At 39.9% G+C, this 22830-nt stretch overlaps 1 protein-coding gene and 1 pseudogene across 2 annotated transcripts in view; one reads left to right on the top strand and one right to left on the bottom strand.

Annotated features, from left to right (window-relative positions):
• Positions 1-21678, bottom strand: part of BRWD3 (bromodomain and WD repeat domain containing 3) — a 144418-nt gene extending 122740 nt beyond the window's left edge. The window contains exons 1-4 of the mRNA XM_081080783.1: positions 21458-21678; positions 21271-21329; positions 21054-21083; positions 20589-20648 (exon numbers count right to left, since the gene is read on the bottom strand). Coding sequence (XP_080936909.1) covers positions 20589-20648; positions 21054-21083; positions 21271-21329; positions 21458-21488 — 180 coding nt within the window. The 5' untranslated portion in view covers positions 21489-21678. The remainder of the gene's footprint in view (positions 1-20588; positions 20649-21053; positions 21084-21270; positions 21330-21457) is intronic.
• LOC308511360 (large ribosomal subunit protein uL30-like) lies at positions 5656-6384 on the top strand (annotated as a pseudogene). The gene has a single exon. The product of its transcript is annotated as a large ribosomal subunit protein uL30-like (transcript).
• Positions 21679-22830: the final 1152 nt, after the last annotated feature.

Here is a 22830-nt window from a genome sequence, read left to right as displayed (position 1 = left end):
ATGACACACAAGTCCAGATGGAATTAATTGACATTTATGGAACATTTCACCACAAAGCTACAATATACATTATTTTCAAGTGCACATGGTTCATCCTAAAAGACAAATCACATGTTAAGACACAAAAAAATCTCTAGAAGTTCAAGAAAATTGAAATCATATCAACTATCTTCTTGGATCACAATGGCATGAAACTAGAGAACAATTACAATAAAAACAATCAGAAACATTCAAACATATGAAGGCTAAATAGCATGTTATTAAACAATGAATGTGTTGCCAATGAGATCAATGAAGAAATCAAAAACTTCCTGGAAACAAATAAAAGTTAATACACAACAAGCCAAAATCTATGGGACACAGCAAAAGCAGTCCTGAGAGGGAAGTTCATAGCACTACAGGTCTACCTCAAGAAACAAAAAAACTTCTAATAAACTACCTAACCCTTCAAGTTAAAGAATTAGAAAAAAACAACAAGAAAAGCCCAAAGTTAAGTAGAAGGACAGAAATAATAAGGATCAGAGAGGAAATAAATGACATAGAGACTAAAAAACATACAAAAAAAAATCAATGAAACAAAGAGCTGGTTCTCTGAAAAAATAAACAAGACTGATGAACCTTCAGCCAGACTCATTAAGAAACAAATAGAGAAGAGCAAAATAAACAAACTCAGAAATAAAAGAGGTGAAGTAACAACTGACACCACAGAGATACAAAGGATTGTCAGAAAATACTATGAACAACTATTTGTCAACAAGCTGGACAACCTGGGCGAAATGGACAAATTACTAGAAAAATACAACCTTACAAAATTGAAACAGGAAGAATCAGAAAACCTAACTAGGTTGATAACAACTGGTGAAATTGAAGCAGTAATAAAAAAAACTCCCAGCAAACGACAGCCCTGGCCAGGACAGCTTTACAGGGGAGTTTAACCAGATATGCAAAAGGAATTATAATACTTATTCTCCTCAACCTATTTCAAAAATAATCCAAGAGGAAGGAAAACTTCTAAGTTTTTTTTCAGGAGGCCAGCATTATGTTAATTCCAAAAACTAATAAAGACACTAAAGAAAGAGAATTACACTACCATATCCCTAATGAACACAGAGAATAAAATCCTCATTAAATATTAGCAAACTGGATACAGCAATATATTAAAAAGATCATACACCATGACCAAGCTGTATTTATTCCAGAGATGCAAGGCTGGTACAACATTCGCAAATTGGAAAACAGAAATCACATAATGATATCAACTGACACAGAAAAAGCATTAGACAAAATCCAACATCCATTTTTTTAAAAAAAATTTTATTTATTTCAGAAAGGAAGGGAGAGGAGATAGAAACATCAAGGATGAAAGAGCCTCCTGCAAGCCCCACAATGGGGATTGAGCTCACAACCCGAGCATGAGCCCTGACTGGGAATCAAACCAAGATCTTCCTGGTTCATAGGTTGACATTCAATCACTTCAACATGTCGGCTGGGCTCCAAAACCTGTTTTTTATAAAAACTAACAGCAAAGTGGAAATAGAGGGATCATACCTGAACATATTAAAGGCTACATGTGACAAATCTACAGCCAACATCATATTCAATGTGCAAAAACTAAAACCAATCCTATATAATAAAAAAGAAACATGCAAATTAACCATCCCTCCACTACACTCACCAGCCAATCAGAGTGGGTATGCAAATTAACCTGACAAAGATGGCAGTTAATTTGCATATGCAGGTGTTACGTGCCCCAGGAGGCAACTGCAGCCATGGGCAACTGGGACCATTGCCGGCCCAGGAGGTGAGGCCTGCCACATGCACCAAGCCATGCCAGCAGGGTCCCAGGACCTTCACTGGCCCCAAGAGGCGAGGCCACCTGTGCCGAGCCACTCCCGCGGGCTCCTGGGACCTTGCCAGCAGAGAGCAGAGCGGGAGAGGAGTGGGCAGAGAGCGGGAGGTTTGGAGGACTTGGCAGAGCAGGAGACTGCTAGACATAGAGCAGAGCGAGGGAGAGGGTGGCTTGGAGGGCATGGTTCCCTCTGTCACCCCAGCTTCCTCATCACAATTGTGGAAACTGACAGCAGGGAGGAGGAAGTCCCACCCCCACAGAATCAGCCAGAATCACCCTTTGGTCAGACAGCTCTCAGTGGCCTGACAGCCAGGACTCTCATTCACCTCCATCTCAGACCGTGACAGTAGAGAGGTGGGACTATGTCTAAAGAACAACTGTTGATACAACGTAGCTCTGCAGCAGAAAGATGCCAGCCTTATCAACAGAGAATGTCTGCAGAGCACCATGCGTCTGATCTTGAAAGAAGGCGGTGCCTGTGACAGGATGTATCTGAACACCAGCTACTGGAAAAATGTCGCTCTGATGCCAAAAAACACCGGCATTATCGACAGAATATGTCTAAAGAGCAACATGCCTTTGAAGATGAAAGAAGGTGGTGGCGACAACAGAATATGTCTAGACAATAGTCATCAACAAGTACCACCAATACCAGTAGGAACTGCCTTCTCAGCAAAAATGGAGTGCATGAGGATGCAATTCTCGAACATAGTTGTGGTGGAATGACTGTTCAATGTCAATTTTGCCTATCACTAAATTTCTCTGATGAAAAACCATCCAATGGGAAATTTACTCAATGTTGTAGCAAAGGGAAAGTCTGTCCAAACGATATACATTTTCCAGATTAACCGGCATATTTAAAAAGATCAATGACAAAGATTCTGACAGTAAAAATTTCATGGAAAATATTCATTCCATAAATAGTTCTTTTGTTTTTGCTTCCATGGGTGCAAATACTGCATCGCCATCAGGATATGGGCCATACTGTTTTAGAATACACGGACAAGTTTATCACCGTACTGGAACTTTACATCCTTAGGATGGTGTTTCTCAGAAGTTTGCTCAACTTTATATTTTGGAAACAGCCAAAGCTACAAGTAAAAGATTAGCAATGCCAGAAAACCAGGGCTACTCAGAAAGACTCATGATCAACATCAACAACCTCATGCGTGATATAAATGAATTAACAAAATCCTACAAGATGCTACATGAGGTAGAAAAAGAAGTCCAATCTGAAGCAGCAGCAAAAGGTATTGCTCCCACAGAAGTAACAATGGCAATTAAATATGACCGTAACAGTGACCCAGATAGATATAATTCTCCCCATGTAACCGAGGTTGCTGTCATATTCAGAAACGAAGATGGAGAACCTCCTTTTGAAAGGGTCTTGCTCATTCATTGTAAACCAGATCCCAATAATCCAAATGCCACTAAAATGAAACAAATCAATATCCTGTTTCCTACATTAGATGCAATGACATATCCTATTCTTTTGCCACATGGTGAAAAAGTCTTGGGAACAGATATTGCATTAAGACTCAGAGATAACAGTGTAATCGACAATAATACTAGACAAAATGTAAGGACACAAGTCACACAAATGCAGTATTATGGATTTCATTTTTCTATGCAGGCCACGTTCAATCCTATTTTAAATGAAGGAAAATTAATTCAACAGTTTATCGTGGATTCGTATTCAAAAATGGAGGCCAATTGGATAAATTTAATCAAAGCAAACCAATCTAAGTTGAGAGTTGAAAAATATAGTGGTTTGATAGATTATCTCAAATCTAGATCTGAAAATGACAATGTGCTGATTGGTAAGTGATAATACTTCCATCATCTTCTGAGGATAGTCCCAGAAATATGTAGCAGCGATATCAGGATGCTATGGCAATTGTAAAGAAGTATGGCAAGCTCGATTTATTCATAACCATGACATGCAACCCCAAATCGGCAGGTATTGCAAAGAATTTACAACGCTGGCAAAAAGTTGAAAACAGACCTGACTTGGTAGCCAGAGTTTTTACTATTAAGCTAAATGCTCTTTTAAATGATATCTGTAAATTCCATTTATTTGGCAAAGTAATAGCTAAAATTCAGGACATTGAATTTCAGAAACATGGACTGTCTCACACACATATTATTGATATTAGATAGTGAGTCCAAATTATGTTCCTCTAATTAATTCCCTTTCAATGTGCATGTATTTTGTGCACCGGGCCACTAGTTCTCCTAATAACAGGAACAAGACAGGGATATCCCCTTTCACCACTTTTATTTAACACTAGAGGCACGGTGCATGAAATTCACGCACTCAGGGGGGTCCCTCAGCCCCACCTGCACCCTCTCGTAGTTCGGGAGAGGGCCTAAGCCATCAGTTGAACATCCTTAGTGCTGCCGCAGAGGCAGGAGAGGCTCCCACCACTGCCACTGCACTTGCCAGCCATGAGCCCAGCTTCTAGCTGAGCGGCGCTACCCCTGTAAGAGTGCACTGACCACCAGGGGGCAGCTCCTGCGTTGAGCATCGTCCCCTTGGTGGTCAGTGCACGTCATAGTGACCAGTCGTTCCACCATTCAGTTTATTTGCATATTAGCCTTTTATTATAAAGAATAGTACTGGAATCCCTAGACATAGCAATCAGACAAAAGAAGAAATAAAAGGCATCCAAATTGGAAAAGAAGTAAAACTATCATTATTCGCAGATGACATGATATTGTACACAGAAAATATCATAAAACCATTTCACAGACCTAAAACAAACTCTCCAAAAATTTATATGGAACCAGTAAAGACACCAAATAGCTTCTGCAATCTTGAGAAACAAGAACAGAATTGGAGGGAATCACAATACCGGATATCAAGCTATCAAGCTAGTATAATGAAAACAGTCTGGTACTGGCACAAGAACAGGCATACAGATAAATGGAACAGAAAAGAAAACCAGATATCAAGGCAAGAGCATACAGTGGAGTAAAGAAAGTCTCTTCAGTAAATGGTGTTGGGATAATTAGACAAGTACATGTAAAAAAATGAAACTAATCACCAACTTACACCAAACAAAAGAATAACCTCAAAATGAATAAAAGACTTAATAAAGCACTCATACAACTTAAGAAAAGGAAGACAAACAACCCAATTAAAAATGGACAGAAAACCTGGATACTTCTCCAGAGAGGACATACAAATGGCCAAGATACATATGAAAAAAATTTTCTATGTGACTAATCATCAGAGTAATGAATATTAAAATGAAAATGAGATATCAACTCACAGCTGTCAGAATGGCTACTATCAACAAATCAACAAATTACAAGTACTGGCAAGTGTATGGAGAAAAAGGAATCCTCGTACACTGCTGGTGGGAATGCAGACTGGTGCAGCCACTATGGAAAACAGTGTGGAGTTTCCTCAAGAAAATTAAAAATGAACTGTCATTTGACCCATTGATCCCACTCCTAGGAATATATCCTAAGAAGCCTGAAACACCAATCAGAAAGAATATATGTACCCCTAGAAGCATTATTTACAATAGCTAAGATATGGAAACAGCCCAAGTGTGCATCAGTAGATGAGTAGATAAGAAAGCTGAGGTACAGTTACTCCATGGAATACTATGCAGCTGTAAAAAAGAAGGACTTCTTAAATTTTGAAACAACATGGATGGACTAAACGAGTATTATGTCAAGAGAATTAAGCCAATCAGAGAAAAACAAATATCACATGATCTCACTTATATGTGGAATCTGATGAACAGAACAAACTGATGAACAAAAAAGATCCAGAAAGCTCTTTTCTGGCTGGAACCATGGAGTCTGCAGAAGAGAAGAAGATGAAGGTTCCTGCTGTGCCAGAAACCCTCAAGAAAAAGCGAAGGAATTTCGCAGAGCTGAAGATCAAGCACCTGAGAAAGAAGTTTGCCCAAAAGATGCCTCGAAAGGCAAGAAGGAAGCTCATCTAAGAAAAAGCTAAGCACTATCACAAGGAATACAGGCAGATGTACAGAACTGAGATTCGAATGGCTAGGATGGCAAGAAAAGCTGGCAACTTCTATGTACCTGCCAAACCCAAATTAGCATTTGTCATCAGGATCATAGGTATCAATGGTGTGAGCCAAAGGTCCGAAAGGTGCTGCAGCTTCTTTGCCTTCGCCACATCTTCAACAAGGCTTCAATTAACATGCTGAGGATTGTGGAATCATATATTGCATGGGGGTACCCAAACCTGAAGTCAGTAAATGAACTGATCTACAAGCGTGGTTATGGCAAAATCAACAAAAAAACAAATTGCCCTCACAGATAACTCATTGATTGCTCAATCTCTTAGTAAATACGGCATCATCTGCATGGAAGATCTGATTCATGAGATCGATACTGTTGGAAAGTGCTTCAAAGAAGTAAACAATTTCCTATGGCCCTTCAAAGTATCTTCTCCGTGAGGTGGAATAAAGAAAAAGACCACCCATTTTGTAGAAGGTGGAGATACTGGTTAGAGGGAAGACCAGATCAATAGGCTTATTAGAAGAATAAACTAAGGTATCTACCATAGTTACTGCTATAATCTGGTCAGTTAATAAATGTCTTTTAAAATTGAAACAAAAAAAGATCCAGAGACGTTGAAACATGCTACGTACTGATGTATTGTGGGGAATCATGGGACCTGGTTGGAAAGTCTGTAAGGACCATTCTCCGAAAGGTCGGTGGGGGGGGGGACCCTCTGAGGGGACCTTGCCGAAGGCCACAGCCCCTACCTTGACTTTTCCAAACAAGTCCGATCCCCCAGGGTGTTTTGCTAGAATCTCTATGTTTAGTCTTTAAAGACCCGACCTTGTAGAAGCATATACTTTCTCAAGGATACTTACCCTGCTAATTGTATATAGAGCTTAATTTTAGTTCAAGCTGTTATGACAACAAAAGTCAACGGAGGCAGGCAAACAGGACTACTTGACAGCAATAGCCAAGTAGTGCCTTAGCCCTCTCTTTCACAGAAATGTGTTACAATAATCATTCATCTGTGGTTCAGGGTCTGCCGGTCAGCCGCGGCAATGTATTTCAGAGGGAAGGGAGGTGGGGTGGGGAGAGATTAACCAATGAACTTATATGCATACTTGTGGCCCAGTGCACAAATTAGTGCACATTGAAAGGAAATTAATTAGAAGAAATATTTTAATATTGCTATTCGCTCTTTCTCTATATTAGAAGTGTCAAACAAATTCACGATCGACAATGATAGATCGAAACACACGTGTGCGATTGGCGCCAGCGAGAACTTTATATGTATCGCACATACATATAAAGCCCTCGCTGGCGCCAGTTAGCCTTTTCTAGTTATAGAATAAGCTTGCTTAATTAGACCTGCTTTCTGATGTAGCTGAACTTTTTCCAGCCCAGTGAAGCAACCCAACTTCTCTTTCAGGTAATTGACAGCAACACAGCAGTAAATATCAACATGAAGCAGATTATTATTTTAGATCATGCAGGGAGAACAAAGGGTAAAATATTTAACTGCAGCAGGGTGTGACTATATTTGCGCAGTGAGAAAACCTGAAGTCATTTCAGGGTCCACCATTTCTTACTTCTTTTCACTTGGGTCAAGTTTCTAAGCTTTTTAAATCTCCATTTTCCAGCTAATGAAAAGGAAATAAGATTCCGCCAAGTCTCCTATCTATCTACCTACTCTAGGACTTCTGTGAGGATCAAATGAGATGGGGCATGGGAAAATGCTTCACAGACATTTTATTAAAGTGTAAAGTGTTTCCACCTGGATATAAAACGAGTCATGTTTCTGGGCTGAAGAAACTTCAAGGAGGTTAGTCGCTAGGGAAAGGAAGCCGGGTGTTGCTACGTGATGTCATTACCCAGCGCCCACAGCCACTGTTTCTGGGCTGGGCTGGGCTGTGAGCCGCATTTTGCACCATGGGGTCTCGGCAGCATCGGCTGCAATTTGGTAGGCTGTAGCTCTGGGGTGGTGGCGGGGCCTATGTCCCACTGGGGGGAAGCCAAGTGTTGCTTTGTGGGCACCAGTTCCGTAGTGCCGTTTATTGTTAAACTAGAGGCCCAGCATGCATGAAATCGTGTGCAAGTAGCTCACTCCCACTTGCCTCAGCTGGCCACCCCGCCTGTCGCCACTCAAAGCTGACTACCCTGCTCTCCGCTGCATGTAGCCCTCTGCCAATCATAGCTCTCCACCACTATTAGTCGCTGCCCTGCCCTCCACTGCTCGTAGCTCTCCACTGCCAGTAGCTCATGCCCTGACCGCTGCTGGTTATAGCTCTCCTTCGCTAGTAGCTCATGCCCTGCCCTGCCCCGCCCTCCACAAGAGACTCTGCTCCTTTGGTCATGACGGTGTGACAGCCATGGGCCTTTTATATAAGAGCAGCCTGTCACTAGGGAGATGAAGACAGGCGTTGCTACATGACGTCACTACCCACCCACAGCCACCATTTCCGGACTAGGCTGGGTTCTGGGCCACATTTTGCACCATGGGGTCTCGGCAGCATCAGCTACGATTTGGTGGGCTGTCGTTCCGGGGTGGTGGTGGGGCCTGTGTCCTACTTGAGGGAAGCCGAGTGTTGTTTTGTCGGCACCTGTTTCTCTGTAAATGGCCAGTGTGAGTCACGGCAGCTCCTGTGTTGAGCAACTGCCCCCTGGTGGTCAGTGCATGTCACAGCGACTTGTCAGAGGGACACTTAGCATATTAGCCTTTTATATATATATAGACTAGGGGCCTGGTGCATGAAATTCGTGCACTGGGGAGGGAGAGGGGGTCCCTCAGCCAGGCCTGGCCCACTCACATACTGGGAGCCCTCAGGGGATGTCCTACTAACAGCTTAGGCCCACTCCCAGCTCCCCTTGGAGCCGGCTCTGCCTCTGCCAGGGCCTGAGACCTCTGGCCGAGGCTTCTGACCTGGGCAGGGGACCCCCAGCTCCCTCCGATCGCTGGCTCCGCACCTGCCCCCTCCGATCACCGGCTCCACCCCTACCCAGGCCTGAGGCCTCTGGCCTAGGCTTCAGACCTGGGAAGGGGACACCCAGCCCCCTCCGATTGCCAGCTCCGCCCCTGCCCCCTCCAATCACCAGCTCCACCCCTTCCCATGCCTAAGGCCTCAGTCCTAGGCAGGGAACCCCCAGCCCCCTCCAATCGCCGGCTCGGCCCCAGCGCCCTCCAATCGCCAGGTCCACCCCTGTCCCCTCCGATAGCCAGGTCTGCCCCTCAGCCCCCACCACTACCTCCTCTGCCACCTGCCTGGCCATCAGGCCTGGACACATCAGTGGTGGTACTGAGGGGACTGGGCGCCGCCATCTTGTGGCTATGGGCGCCTCCATCTTTGTGACAGAGTGATGGAGTGATGGTTAATTTGCATATTACTCTTTCATTAGATAGGAGGATATGCATAGCCCATGGACAAACAATATAGTGGGGAAGGCCTGGGGAGGGGAAGTGAATGGGGTGGAAGGGATCAATGTGGGGGAGAAACCTGTAATACTTTCAACCATAAAGATAAAATTTAAAAATAGATATTACTTGCACCAAACTGTTACCTTAATCTCTTTTGAATAAACAGGACACAGTCATTTAATAAAGCAGAACTGTTAAGCTAACTAGTTTCCAAAAGAAGATCAAATTAATGATTTTATAAATACAACTAGAGATCTGGAGCACAAAAATTTTGAACTGGCGGGGGGGCGGCTGGGGGGTTGTCCCTCAGCCCCACTTGTGCCCTCTCACAGTCTGGGACCCCTCAGGAGATAACCACATGCTGGCTTAGGCCCGCTCCCCAGGTGGCAGATGGCAGGCCCGATCCCTCGGTGCCTGCCCCACCTCCCCGGGTTGCACACACGGCAGGGCTGATCCTGGGGTTGGGGCGCCGCCCCGGGTCGCGCACACAGCAGGGCTGATCCGGGGGTTGGGGCACTGCCCCAGGTCGGGTCACAAACGGGACGCCTGGGTGAGCTGGCCGATCGCTGCTGCCCCGCCTGGCCATCCCGGGTCGGGTCGCACACAGATGCCCACCGCCCCAGGTCGCAGATACTAGGCCCGGATGGCGGCAGGGCAGGCAGGATGGTGCTGTCCCACCCCACCACCCCAGGTCGCAAATAGCAGGCCCAGATGGCGGCGGGGCAAGCGGGATAGCGCTGTCCCACCCTGCCTGCAGTATGCAAATTAGCCTCCATCTTTGTTGGCAGTTAATTTGCATATCACGCTGATTGGCCAATGGGAAGAGTAGTGAAGGTACAGTCAATTACCATGTTTGTCTATTATTAGATAGGATGCTCTAAATGACTAAGCTGTGAACTCAGAATTTACTGAAAAATCAACATTTTTTAAAACACACAAGTAAGCCGTAACCAGTTTGGCTCAGTGGATAGAGCGTCGGCCTGCAAACTGAAAGGTCCCAGGTTCGATTCCGGTCAAGGGCATGTACCTTAGTTGTGGGCATATCACCAGTAGGGGTCGTGCAGAAGGCAGCTGATCGATGTTTCTCTCTCATCGATGTTTCTAACTCTCTATCTCTCTCCCTTCCTCTCTGTAAAAAATCAATAAAATATATTTAAAAAAAAAAACAAAACAACCTTAGGTTCTTATTATCAGGGTGCCTTTTTCTTTTTTTAGGAAACAGATCTACAGTCCAACATGTATTCAGGACTCTTGGAATAAATGATTCTGTTGTGATTTTTAAAAATTATTTCCTGATCATCTTTGTATCTTCAAAAAACAATTTTGATCTACCAAAATAATTTGGGCTTGTTCAACTGTCGTGATTCTTAGAAAGAATGGCAACTTAACCTGATTATTTTAAACTAGAGGCCCGATGCACAAAATCCGTGCAAGAGTAGGCCTTCCTTCCCCTGGCTGTCAGCACCAGCTTCCCTCTGGCACCCGGGAACCCCTCCGGCCACCAGCAGGCACCCAGGACCCAGGCTTCCCTCGCAGCCCCAGCTTCATCCGGAAGGACAGAAGGACATCCGGAAGGACGTCCAGTATAATTAGCTATTACACTTTTATTATTATAGATATGCATGTACAAAGTATAGTTTCTGGATTGAGACAAAGTATCAAGCAAATTCTTTCATTAATTTCTCACATCTCTAGTTTTGTTTTCTAAGCAAAAACTATATAGGACTATCAGTAAAATATATAGGTAATAAAGTAAAAGCAGCTGATGATTCCATTTAAAAATAATTTCTTGCTATCTATAGACACAAATGTCCTAAAATACTAGTTTGTAATTAATTCCCTCAATATTAGAGCATTTCCTAAATATTCCTACATGCAAACATAGTTAGTACCCCTAAATAAAAAAAAAATAATACACACACACACACATATGCCTTCAAATACGGAATATTAACATCTATAATAGCTTATGCTTTCCCCCCCACCCAATACTACCTGGAATAAACTATTTTCTAATATCAGAGATTACTTTTCCATCAAGTAACTGCTATACCGTGTGGGGCAAAACTAAGTTTACAATTGTGAGTACATGAAACACAGTTAATTCTTGTATTATTATTTATTAATTATTGTATTATTTTCCATATGAAGAACTGTAAACCTACTTTTGCCCTACCCTGAATTAGGGCTTTACAAACGATGGTAGTTGATGTCTTTAATGGCATTTTATGTTTTACAAATTTTCATTTCTTTATGCAATTACCATCTCAAGTTATTCAGGTTACAAAAATCTAACTAAGTATTCTAGAAATTACAATATATCTAGCAATATGTAATCCAGAAAAAGGAAATTCTCTAATAGGAATTTTTAGAATTACCTCTTATTAAATAAAAACCTGTCAGAATTTTATCAAACTGACATCTTAAGGCTTGACTACTTCATTTTACAGAAACACTGATGTTCAATTTACTGTTAATTATATAAAATTTTTATTAATTCTTCTGTAATAATTTTAAAACACATAAACATTAGTTAAGCAACTAAAACAAGGTTTTTCTACAACAAAATTCTTGCCCTTGAAGATTTGTATTATAAACCATTAAATAAATTTTACACGTTTGATTTTCACCCTATAAAACAGAAAACTGCTCACTTTCTAAGTGGTCCCACTGAAAAGTACATTCCTCTAAAATCAATAAAAATTTGATTATAAAACAGTACTATAGAAATATAGATTCTATAATCAATGACAATAACAATACTTTTGATTTTGAACTTGCTTCTCCTTTAAAAAATAATAGTAAGCTTCCAAACTATATCAACACAGTTCTTATAATAGTTTCTTCTAAATCAAACTTCAGGACTTATAAGTGTTAGTTAATGTTAACTTTAATTCATTTGTTTTAATTAAAACTGGAATGTTTTAAAGGTGATCTTTTAAGGCATAAGAACACTTAACTACCCTCATTAGAGTTATATAGAGATATAATGTAATATAAAATAAAATATAATATTAAAATGTGGACTAAAATATTCTATGAAATTTGTGGCTTAATATTATAAGCAACTCTTTTCTATTAAAGTTCAAATATTCCAATTTCAATTATGTAACCACATTCCTCTCTGGAATATAATGGCGAACAAGTAACACAACAAGCACTTTAAGATCTGAAAAATTCTCTAAAAGCAAATTTCAAAAGTATAATACAAACTTCTGTATTATTCTGAAAAATAGCTCCAAGGAGTTAAATTATAGAATCTTTAAACTGGAAGTATCCTTATACATAATCAAACTAACTCCACATCTTACGGTAGGAAAAACAGATTCAGAAAAGTGAAGTCCAATGGTCACAATGAGTGGACAGAACTCTGGTCTCCCTGTCTACTGCTGTTTCTACTACTGTCCTATTAATGCAGTTGAAAAATCATGAACACAAAGGCTGTAAAAAATTAAAACTATGAATTTCAATAAACTGAAAATTAAATGAAGCCTAAATTATAAACCTTCTAAATAAGGAAGATTGCGTAACTAAAGAGCAAATCTAACAACTGAATTACCACTCTTCAGAATCATTATGACAACTGAGAGGACCAGAGAACTCACTGAGATGATCCTACTCATCATACTTAGTTAATAGGAATCCAACTGGGCACTGAATAAAATGCAAATGGTACCTACCTAATATCTGGGAGCCAGGCCTGCAACAAAAGCTGCATTTGAAATACTAATTTTCTGTTGTGAATGATATTTTACATTGGCTTTTAGAAATAATAGGATCAGACCAGCAACTCTAAGAAAACAAATAAAACAGAACTGTTTATGTGTTTTATTTTCTAACTAAGATCATGACTACACAAGTAAAATGAAAAATCAAATTGGGATCATATGCTAAGGAAATAAACTGCAACATTTATCTGAGATTGTAATTTGGCTGTGCAGTGGGGGAGGGAATAGAAGACGTAACAAATTAGTTACATGCTTTTTTTTTTACATTTAGGGACAGAAAAAAAAAACAGATTTTGGAAAATACAGCAATTTGAATATATCAATAAAAGTACATTAGCATGGCACTTTGAAGCCTGAGAGTCTGGATTATTTAGGTTCTAAAATTTACTAGCTTTTATGCCTTCTAGTATTGTGGTAGAGTAGGAAGGACTTGGTGAATTATTCCAGCATCCCCATTTCCTACATATGTGACCTGTAACATTACTCAGTCTCTGAGCCTAAGCTTCTTCATCTGTAAAACAGGGAATAATGATAACCACCTCACATGATTTGGTAAAAATGAAAACAGAATCATTTACTCAGGCACTTATTTATTCAGTCATCTAAAGTATAGGGATGCAATGGCAAGATTAAACTGCTGAACTAAGGGAACGCACAGTCTCAGTGGGGGAAACAAATAGAAACAAATCAAAGCTACAAGTGCTAAGAAGTTAGCACAGAGAACTAAGGAAGCAAAGGAGCACAGTGCTAATCTGGGCCTGGGAGTAGGGGGGAGTTCGTGTCTAATTTCACACTTGAAGGCTAAGAAAATGTCCACAAGACAAAGGAAAGAGAGGGCATTCTGGGCAGAGAAATACACCCCCACCCAGTAAACTCACTGCATGGTGACTAGCACACACTATCTCAATGTTTTTGATTGCTCCTCCACAATGTTAAGTTAAAAAAAAAATGTGCAGGGCCCTGATCAGGTAGCTCAATTGGTTAGAGCGTTGTCCTGATATGCCAAGGTTGTAGGTTGGATCCCTGGTCAGGGTACATACAAAAAGCAACCAATGAAGGCACAAATAAGTGAAAACAACAAATCGATATTTTTTTCTTCCTCTCCCTCTTCCTTCCTCTCTGAAATCAATAAAAAATATATCAAAAAAATAAACCTCTCTCCAGAGGATTATCTGATTTTTAATAATACTTGTACAAAAAATAAGACTGGAAGAAAACATTAAAATTAATAATAATTTCTCCTTGATACTTTTCAGTAAAATAGAAATATTTGCAATAATCTGCTATTATATCTTTATAATGTATTGAGTTTTATTGTTTGCTGAATTTGAAGGAGGAGAGGGGGGAAATGGGTAAAAAGGGACAGAAAACAGAAAGGCCTTTGGATTGTAGTGATACCACTGGTTAGCAGGGTGGGATATGAAATGTTATGATTTACTATCACTTTCCTTTGAAAATGCTAATCATCATCCACAGCATTTCTTTTTATTAGTTTTAAGATAGCCTCAGGAATGAGACCAGCAGATCCATCCACCTAGGCTTAAGTATTCTCTGGGTTATACTGCCTCAAAAAAGCACTACAGGTACTATAACCTTGAAAGTATATAATATCAAGACAAAGATAAGGGATCAACCCACATTGTAGAAGTTTCTCAGTAAAGAAAGGTCCAATAAAAGAATTCCGTACCAGCTAGCAGATTAGAAAAGCCTTAAAAAAGTAATTGAATGAAATGCTTCTTAAAACAGTAAAGAAACCTGATCAAATAACAACAGAGGGCGAGCAAATCATATAAAACACCATGGTAGGAACTAAAGGGCATGAAAAAAACATCTTCAACAATGTAACTTAAAATACAAGAAATTAAGTATCAATAATGTATAGAAAATAACAGGATAAAAAGATCAATCAGAATGACTGAGAATCCCTACAAAAAGACAATGGAAAGATATATTCTTAAAAAAGAGTGAATACACCACCAATATCATACTGAATTACTTTTCTGTTAATTCGTAAAAATACATATAACACTAAATATCTTTTGAACTCATGATTTCTTGTTTAACACAGATGCACCTGCAAACACACATCTGGAGTTCAATTCTGACACTTTTTAAATATTATTTTTAATGGCATGTTTTATATGCCCTTCACCTTACAAAAATAATTAGGAAAATTAGATAGTAATAATTACCTAGCTAAAAAATATAATTCTGCAGTCAGAGTTGTCCAGATTTCTACACTAGCAATTCAACCTCTCTGTCCTATTTTTAAAATGCAGTAACCAATTCATTTGCACAGTGTTTTCAATTAATAAAATGCATTGTCTCATATTTAACTCTTTTGGTTCACACAACAACCAGGTAAAACAGGTATTGGTTTTTATTTTATAAATAAGGAAACTGAATCCCTAAGAAGTTAAATAACTTTCCCAGGGTCACTCAGCAAGTAAAGCCTATCTTCCAGACTAAATCTTATGATCTTTTCATACTACCCACAAAATGTTATGTGAGAAATATCAAACAAGGGGATCTCAAAAATATGAAACAAACAAGAAATAAAAATGACACAAACACCAAGTTGCCTTTAAATTACTATTTTGCTCTCTACCAAAAAATTATGTATTAACCAATCAGTAATCAACATCAGTAAAACAAGAACAAAAACACACAAACTATATTAATTTCAAATTTGGCAAAAGTGATTTTAAGGACAAAATTTTATAAGGGAACATTCAGCCTAACAGCAATTCTCATCACTTTCTTACTACCATCTCATTTGTACTGAGATACCAGTTTTCCTAGAACTAATGATAAATCTCCAAAAGGATTTAATCATCCAAAGTATGTTACTAGAGCCCACATGTGAAAAAAAAACCAAACATGAATCCAGACAAATAGCAAAAGCCAACATATTACAGAAAGCAAAAATGAACACATGGCTCAAGCAAATCAGTAGTGAAGGATACTAGTTTTCAGACATTCATTGCTCTCTGCCATAATACCTATGGGTTAGCATTATATCCACTAGGGTTGAGCAGCACATGCTTTCCGGTTTCCTAAGATGCATTCTGTTCTTCCTAACTATGGCTGCATGTCTGTATCCACAGAGCAGTTAATAAGTCACACATGCTTATAAATTGCTTCCACACTGAGGGATGCAATAACTATGCTGCTAGCACTCAAAGATACTGTTCTAACAGACAATTTAAGCTATTACTAATAATTAGAGAAAAAGAGCTGGGTAAGGTAGGAAAAAAATACAGGTATGTCTGGAATTCAAATGCAAGTATTTTAAAGTAGTTGGGGAGAATCAAATGAGATGTGAAAACACTTTTAAACTTGAATATGTTATATGCAGATATAAGTTCTTCCACCCATGAACCAGGAGGTCAGGGGTTTGATTGCTGGTCAGGGCTCAATCCCCAGTTGGGGGCGTGCAGGAGGCAGCTAATTAATAATTCTCTCTCATCATTGGTGTTTCTATCTCTCTCTCCCTCTCCCTTCCTCTCTCTGAAATCAATAAAAACATATTAAAACATTTAAAAATAAAATAAAATAAAGGTAATAGAGCCCTGGGCAAATAGTTCATTTGGTTAGAGCTTTGTTCCAATAAGCCAAGGTTGTGGATTTGATCCTGGGTCAGGGCACATACGTACAAGAATCAACCAATGAATGTATAAATAAGTGGAACAACAAATCATTGTTTCTCTCGCTAAAATCAGTAAATAAAAAAAAAGAAGGCAATACAATCGATGTAACTCCAAATGTAAACATGAATTGGTGCTCTCAATTCTATGGATGAAAATACTGAATAAATGTAAAAATATATAACACACCTAAAGATAATTGTGCCTTTGGTTCAACATTATGATATGAGTTCCCTTAACATGATTCAAAATTCTTAAAATTGCCTTTGAAAAAGTTTTTTTAAGCCACCAACTCAATATATAAATGTGAAGATTAACAAAAACTATTCATTTAAACACACATGCCCCCCTCATTACTTTGTTCCTCATCCTCAATAAAGCTCCATGGAGGAAGCAATAAAATAGCCAACAATTCAACAGGGTCACAAATGAAAGAACATCTGTAATTATTTTAAATTACCTACCTTAAAATGAACTGTAAGAAACAAGTCTAATTCTATTATGTTGTAAATAAGTCAAGCAGATATAAAAAAGGCATACATTAAACTTCAGAAACAATCGCCATCACTTCAAAATTCTCCCTCTTATTACTTAACATTCTAAAAATTAATTTAGAATGTTTTATTTTGAATGCCATATTTAAAAACCATACAGTTCAACATAAACTGACAAACATTTCATGTACAGACATTTTTTAAAGGCACTTGAGATCTGGATATGTCAATACTTGCCTGCCAGCAGCTTAAAAAAAAAAAAAAAAAGCACCTTCTCTTACGTTCCAAATTTGAATTAAAACATTAAATCAGATTTAAAAAATAAAAAGGGGGAATTTCTGGACTATGTAATAGGAACAGCAGTAATCAACTTATTATCTTAATATTCTTCTGGATAAATCAAGTTAAGCAGTACAATTTACACGAAAGTATACATATGGACAGAAAGGCAGGATTTTTTTTCTAATATATAGTATAAACATGGATATGCAACCCCTGTTCAGTAGTTTAATATCTTTGTTTATGTTTTACCTCTTCATTATGCATTTGTATTCTTTCCTCCCTATACCCCAGTACATCTTAAATTTGAAGTATTGTTATAGAATTAACATACCAGATTATACTACTTATTAATACTATAAGTACATAAGGTTTTACAATTAATACTTTGCCTAAATTGCAATCCAAAACATGTAGCAAAATCAAAGATCAAAATCCATTGTTCTAATAGTACTTTAAAAAATACCTATCCCAAGGAGCATTTGAGATCTTGCTTCCCAGCATATGGCATCAGATTGGCTCAAATAAACTCATAAAAATTCTTCAAAAAAAATCCCTACCCCAAGGAAAAAAAACCCCATCTCTTCCACAATGAAGCTACTCAAAATCAGAGATCAAATGTGTAATAATTTTAATAAACAATACAACTGCTCAATCTAGAATCAGTCTAACACTGCTCACTCAGTTCTCAGCCACTATACTTCTTTTCCTCCTGTTCAAATTCTCACTCAGCTCTGTCTCCTCTTCCCTTACAAAGAAATCTATAAGTAGAGAGCAGACATCTGATTTAAAATAAGACCCATACTATCAAAATGTAATATCCCTAGAAAAACTGGATCCCAGTCTGGAAAAGTAAAAACCTAAGTGTAAAATATAAAAATTAAATTAAAAACATAAAAGATAGACTATCTAAATGTTATATAATTTTCAAAACAATAGAAATTCTGTGTATATAAAAATAAATATACATATATAAATGTAAAAACAAATTAAAAAGATAAACGTGAAACTCAAGTATATGTAGGGATATACAAATAGATTAACAATTAAAATATTAACTGGTTAAAGTTTAAGCTTCACTAACAATGGAAAAAAGCTAATTAATTCAACTAGGAAATACTTTCACCAATTAAAGCCACCAAAAAATGTAAAAAATATTTAAAAACTCATTCTAAGTGCCTAGATGGTGACACTACAAATTAGTACAGTTTTCTGAAAAGCAATCTTACAATATGTAAAAACTAATGAGATCCTCTGACCTGATAACTCCACTTTAGAAATATAGCCCAGGAAAAGAACTCAAAGAAAAGAAAAATAAAACAGCAAAAAGATTACTTAACTATGCAAAGATATCAGTAAAAAACTGGAAGTAACTGAAGTGCTTTACTGGAAGTTAAGTTCTAATCATAACAGATCAAATACAACTGAATCTTTTCTTGCCATTAAAATAATAATGAGTAGTTAAATACAGATAAGCATATGAATAAGTTTTAAGTAAGAAAATATAAATGGACATCAATTACAATTACTTAAAAGTATGCCTTTACAATATAAGAAAAGGAAGTCTGGTAGGCTGTCTTTTTGTGTATGTATGTGTGTGGTTAAGAGACCTGTATTTTTAATTAATTTTGGTGTTCATTTACTTTGCATTACTGTCAAGTTAATGTTTAAACAGCTTTTTCCTTTTAAGTCTTTTCTACTTAAAATGGTCCACTTAGAGACAAACGTAAAGGAAAACATTTTAAATATGCCTCAGTAAAAAACTATCTTCAAAAGCATATTAGTCATAAAGTGTTAAAATATATATTGGTAGGCATTATTATTTTGCCCTCCTTTTGGCAGGACTTAAGTTCAACAAAATGTCTGACTACTAATTAAATAAACTAATATATGCAGTTTTTCAAAAATAATTTTTATTCACCTGTGTGCGAATTCTTTACCATTAACAATACAGATGGTGGTTGTCCTTATCACAATCCTTAAACCATTTTCTGTGATTTGCAAAAAGTAAGAAAAATAGTAGACTTAGTAATAATTAACGTGGCCTCATTGTAATTTAATACAAAGAGAAATATCAAATGAACATCAAAGCAATTTAAATATTATATTATTGCAGACAATTTTTAAATAATTTTATTTCCATTTAGAGTCTACCATACCACTCCAACTTTTTAAAACTTTGTCCGATTTTTCTCCATTTGGATTTTATGTCAAAGATAGTTCAATTTAGATTTTAGTAACATCGCCCTTTCTTTTTTTCATTTCCTTCCAATTCACTGTTCCCAGTGGCTAATGCAACCGAACAGCCTCCCAAAAATAAAAAAGATCACCTTTTTGTGTGTATCAAAGCTAAACAGAAGGTACATTTATACTATGAATTATATTTTTAGGAGAAACGGTGGTCAATCTAATGCCTTTAGTCCTTTACTAAAGTATATCCTATTTTAGAATATGGCCATTGTTGTCTACTTGTAAACCCAAAATCGTATTTCAATTCTCAAAAAGGTCATAATCCATAGTTGTTATTTAGTAATGTGCACAAATTCGATTGAGTAATGATTTGATTAGCTATTTTCTAAAATCCCAGATATACAACGACTATGCTTTTATTCAGTACTCGAAATTTTGGAATTCGCTCGATGCTCCCTATTTTAAATTGTCGTTTTTCTCAATCCGGGTCCGTCAACTCCCCTCCAGAGCCCCCTCCCTCGTCCCCCACCCCCAAAAAAGACCGAGTCTGGCCTCAGTTCCCGTATTTCAAGCCAGGACCAACCAGAAACCAGTTTTCTTCCACTAATCCGGAACTCCAGGCTGTTACCAAGACTGCCATTGGCCAGCGTCAGTCCATGGTACGTGCCCCAAGATAACCCTCTGGTTTCTCTCCCTTTTCCCCGTACAATGGGTCTTTCCCGATGTTTGTAACATATTCCTGATCCACAATACGGCATTTCTGATAACCGACTCACATTCTTCAAAGTTTTCGGGTGGAAACAAGCGAGGCCAAGGGGAGGACAGGGTACCCCTTCGGCTCGGGGGGGGGGGGGGGGGGGGGGGGAAGGGGCAGTCGTTGTACGGCTCAACACCGAGCTCAGGAACCTCGTAGGCTGAGGGGTCCGGGAGGCGGGCTGGGGAACAAGGTGGGGAGGGAGCCGTGAAAGAGTTGGGGTAAGTTGAAATGAAAACTTTACTCACCAGATCCTCGAAGCTTCTTCGATGCTCCTTCCCCTCCCAGTCTAAGCGGCGCGGAATCAGCTAGGGGCCGGAGAAAAGGAGGGGGAAGGAAAAACGATAAAGGCCAAGCCCCTGCTCCCCGTCAACCCGAACCAGCCCGGATCCGGGTCCACAACATTTTGGCGTCTTTATTTCTCAAGGCCCTGTAGCTGTGGCCGCAGAGCTAGACTAGTGTGTGTGTGGGGGGGGGGGGGGAGGCCTAAGGGGAGGAAATCCTGAAAAACCGCCTCCCTCAGGCATAAAGAGGGGGCGAGTTGAGACCCCAGCGCTATCCGCCCCTTTTGAGCAAAGAAGCCGGTTCACCCCTATGACAACAGCTATCAGTGCCCAGACCCAAGCCTCCCGCCGGGCCCCAGCCCTGCGCCCTGGACTGGCCCTCCCTCTCTCCAGTCTCACCCCAACCCTCTTCCCGAAGGGGCTCCGTACCTGATGCTCCTCGAGCTCCTGTACTAGCACCTGAGCAAAAGGGAAACACAGATATGAGAAACAGCTTGGGCCATCAACCCAGTCCTCCCTCCCCTCGGCCGCTGACGGTAGGACTAGTCAAGGCCGGCCATTCCTTCCGCGGAACGGCGCACTCCGCTGCCTCGACTTCCCCTTTGGTACCATCCCCGCGACTCCCAGACCTCCTTCTCCCTCTCACCTGAGCGGATTTGTTGCAGGGTCCGGACTGCAAGAATCTAGCGATCAGGTAATACAGTTCTAAGAAAAAGGTGAAAAAGAGGTTGAGAGGGAGGCAAAGAAGAGAAACAGAAGCTTTTTTACCAAAGGAAACTGACATTGGTCGCGCTAAGCTCCCATCCCCTTGGCCCCCAGACACAGCTACCCACCGGCTTCTATCTGGGTAGGTGCCGCCGCCATCCTTTTCACGAGGGGGCTTCGATTCGGAGGGGCTAGCGGCGGCGGGTGAGGGCGCTGCCTCTATTGTGGTGAAGCCCCCATGCCCTGGAGTCCCGCCGTTTCCGCCGCACTCCTCGTCCCAGTTTCGGTCTCTCTCGGATTCATCGCATCACGTTTCGACCCATAGATATTCTAGCCCTAGAGCTGAGGAGGCGGAGGAGGAAGGAGAGGGAGCGAGAGAAGAAGAGGGAGGAGTCGAAGTGGCCGACGGGTGGGCGGGTGCAAAGGGGGTGGAGAAATGGAAGGTAAAAACTGAGAGGAGCCTGCATTACATGTTGTTCGCCGCCAGAGGCACTACGGCCGCAGCCAGGTCTCTGCTCTCCCAGAGGGCCCACGGTTGCCTAGCTACGGCTCCCGGAAAAGGGGGGAGGTAACAAGTGAGGCCGACGCTCTGGCAGCCTCTGTAGAACTCGATGGTGGCGTTCTCGTCCACGTTCTCTACGGTCGGTTTCCCTTCCGGTGAGGGCAGTCGGACCTTTTCTGGTTGAGGAGCCAGCCCTCTGGCGTGATCGTGAGAAAAAGTGAGGCTCTGACTTGACTCAGCTGCTTTTTTTCATTTTCCTCCCGGAACCGATGAGGTTTGTTTTTTTTGTTGTTGTTTTTTGCTGGCGGTTTTTTTTTTGTTTTTTTTTGGTTATTGTTTTGCCTCTTCGCCACTGAAACTAAACGATCTTGTAACGGGTAGGAAAAGGAGCCCCTACTTTTTCTCGTCACTTGTTTCTCTTTAAAATTATTTTTGTACCATATGAAAATGCTGTACTTACCAGTCCAGAGTGCAGGGCTCACATAGAGGAAGACCAGTTCTCAAAATGTCCCTCATTCTGACAAATATTGCAGAAGGAGTTTGCTGTCGGACACGAAGCATTTTATTTTATCCCCTAATGAAAGTTGCATATGTTCCATATCTCTCCCATTCCTATAGGATGATTTTCAATTGTATTTTCAAACACTGCCAAAGCATTTTACATTAACCATGCATTTTAATGTATGCAAGGTAGTTTTCTATAGTTTGGGGCAATGTTAGTTAATATATAACCCCAAACTCTTAGTACAGTACCAACTTGCAATATTCGTTTTACTGAAATCTTAAGTGATCAAAGGATTTGTACAGTAATTGATGTTGTGCCCAGATTTCAAGGTTCCCAAAAAGCCCACCAGGGAGCCAGCGAGTCTGATGAAAAAGCAAAGAGTCCTTCATTTCGAACTAGTTTGGCTCCCCGACCACACTCACCGATACAACGGTAAGCCCAGTGGCAGAGAGCGAGGCCTGATGGGATTGTGGGTTTTATAGTAAGGGCAGGGG

Source organism: Myotis nattereri (assembly GCF_964212035.1).
Source record: "Myotis nattereri genome assembly, chromosome: X".
NCBI classification, from domain to species: domain Eukaryota; kingdom Metazoa; phylum Chordata; class Mammalia; order Chiroptera; family Vespertilionidae; genus Myotis; species Myotis nattereri.
Note: the sequence above shows the minus strand (reverse complement) of the source record. Positions and strands in the feature narration are given on the sequence as shown.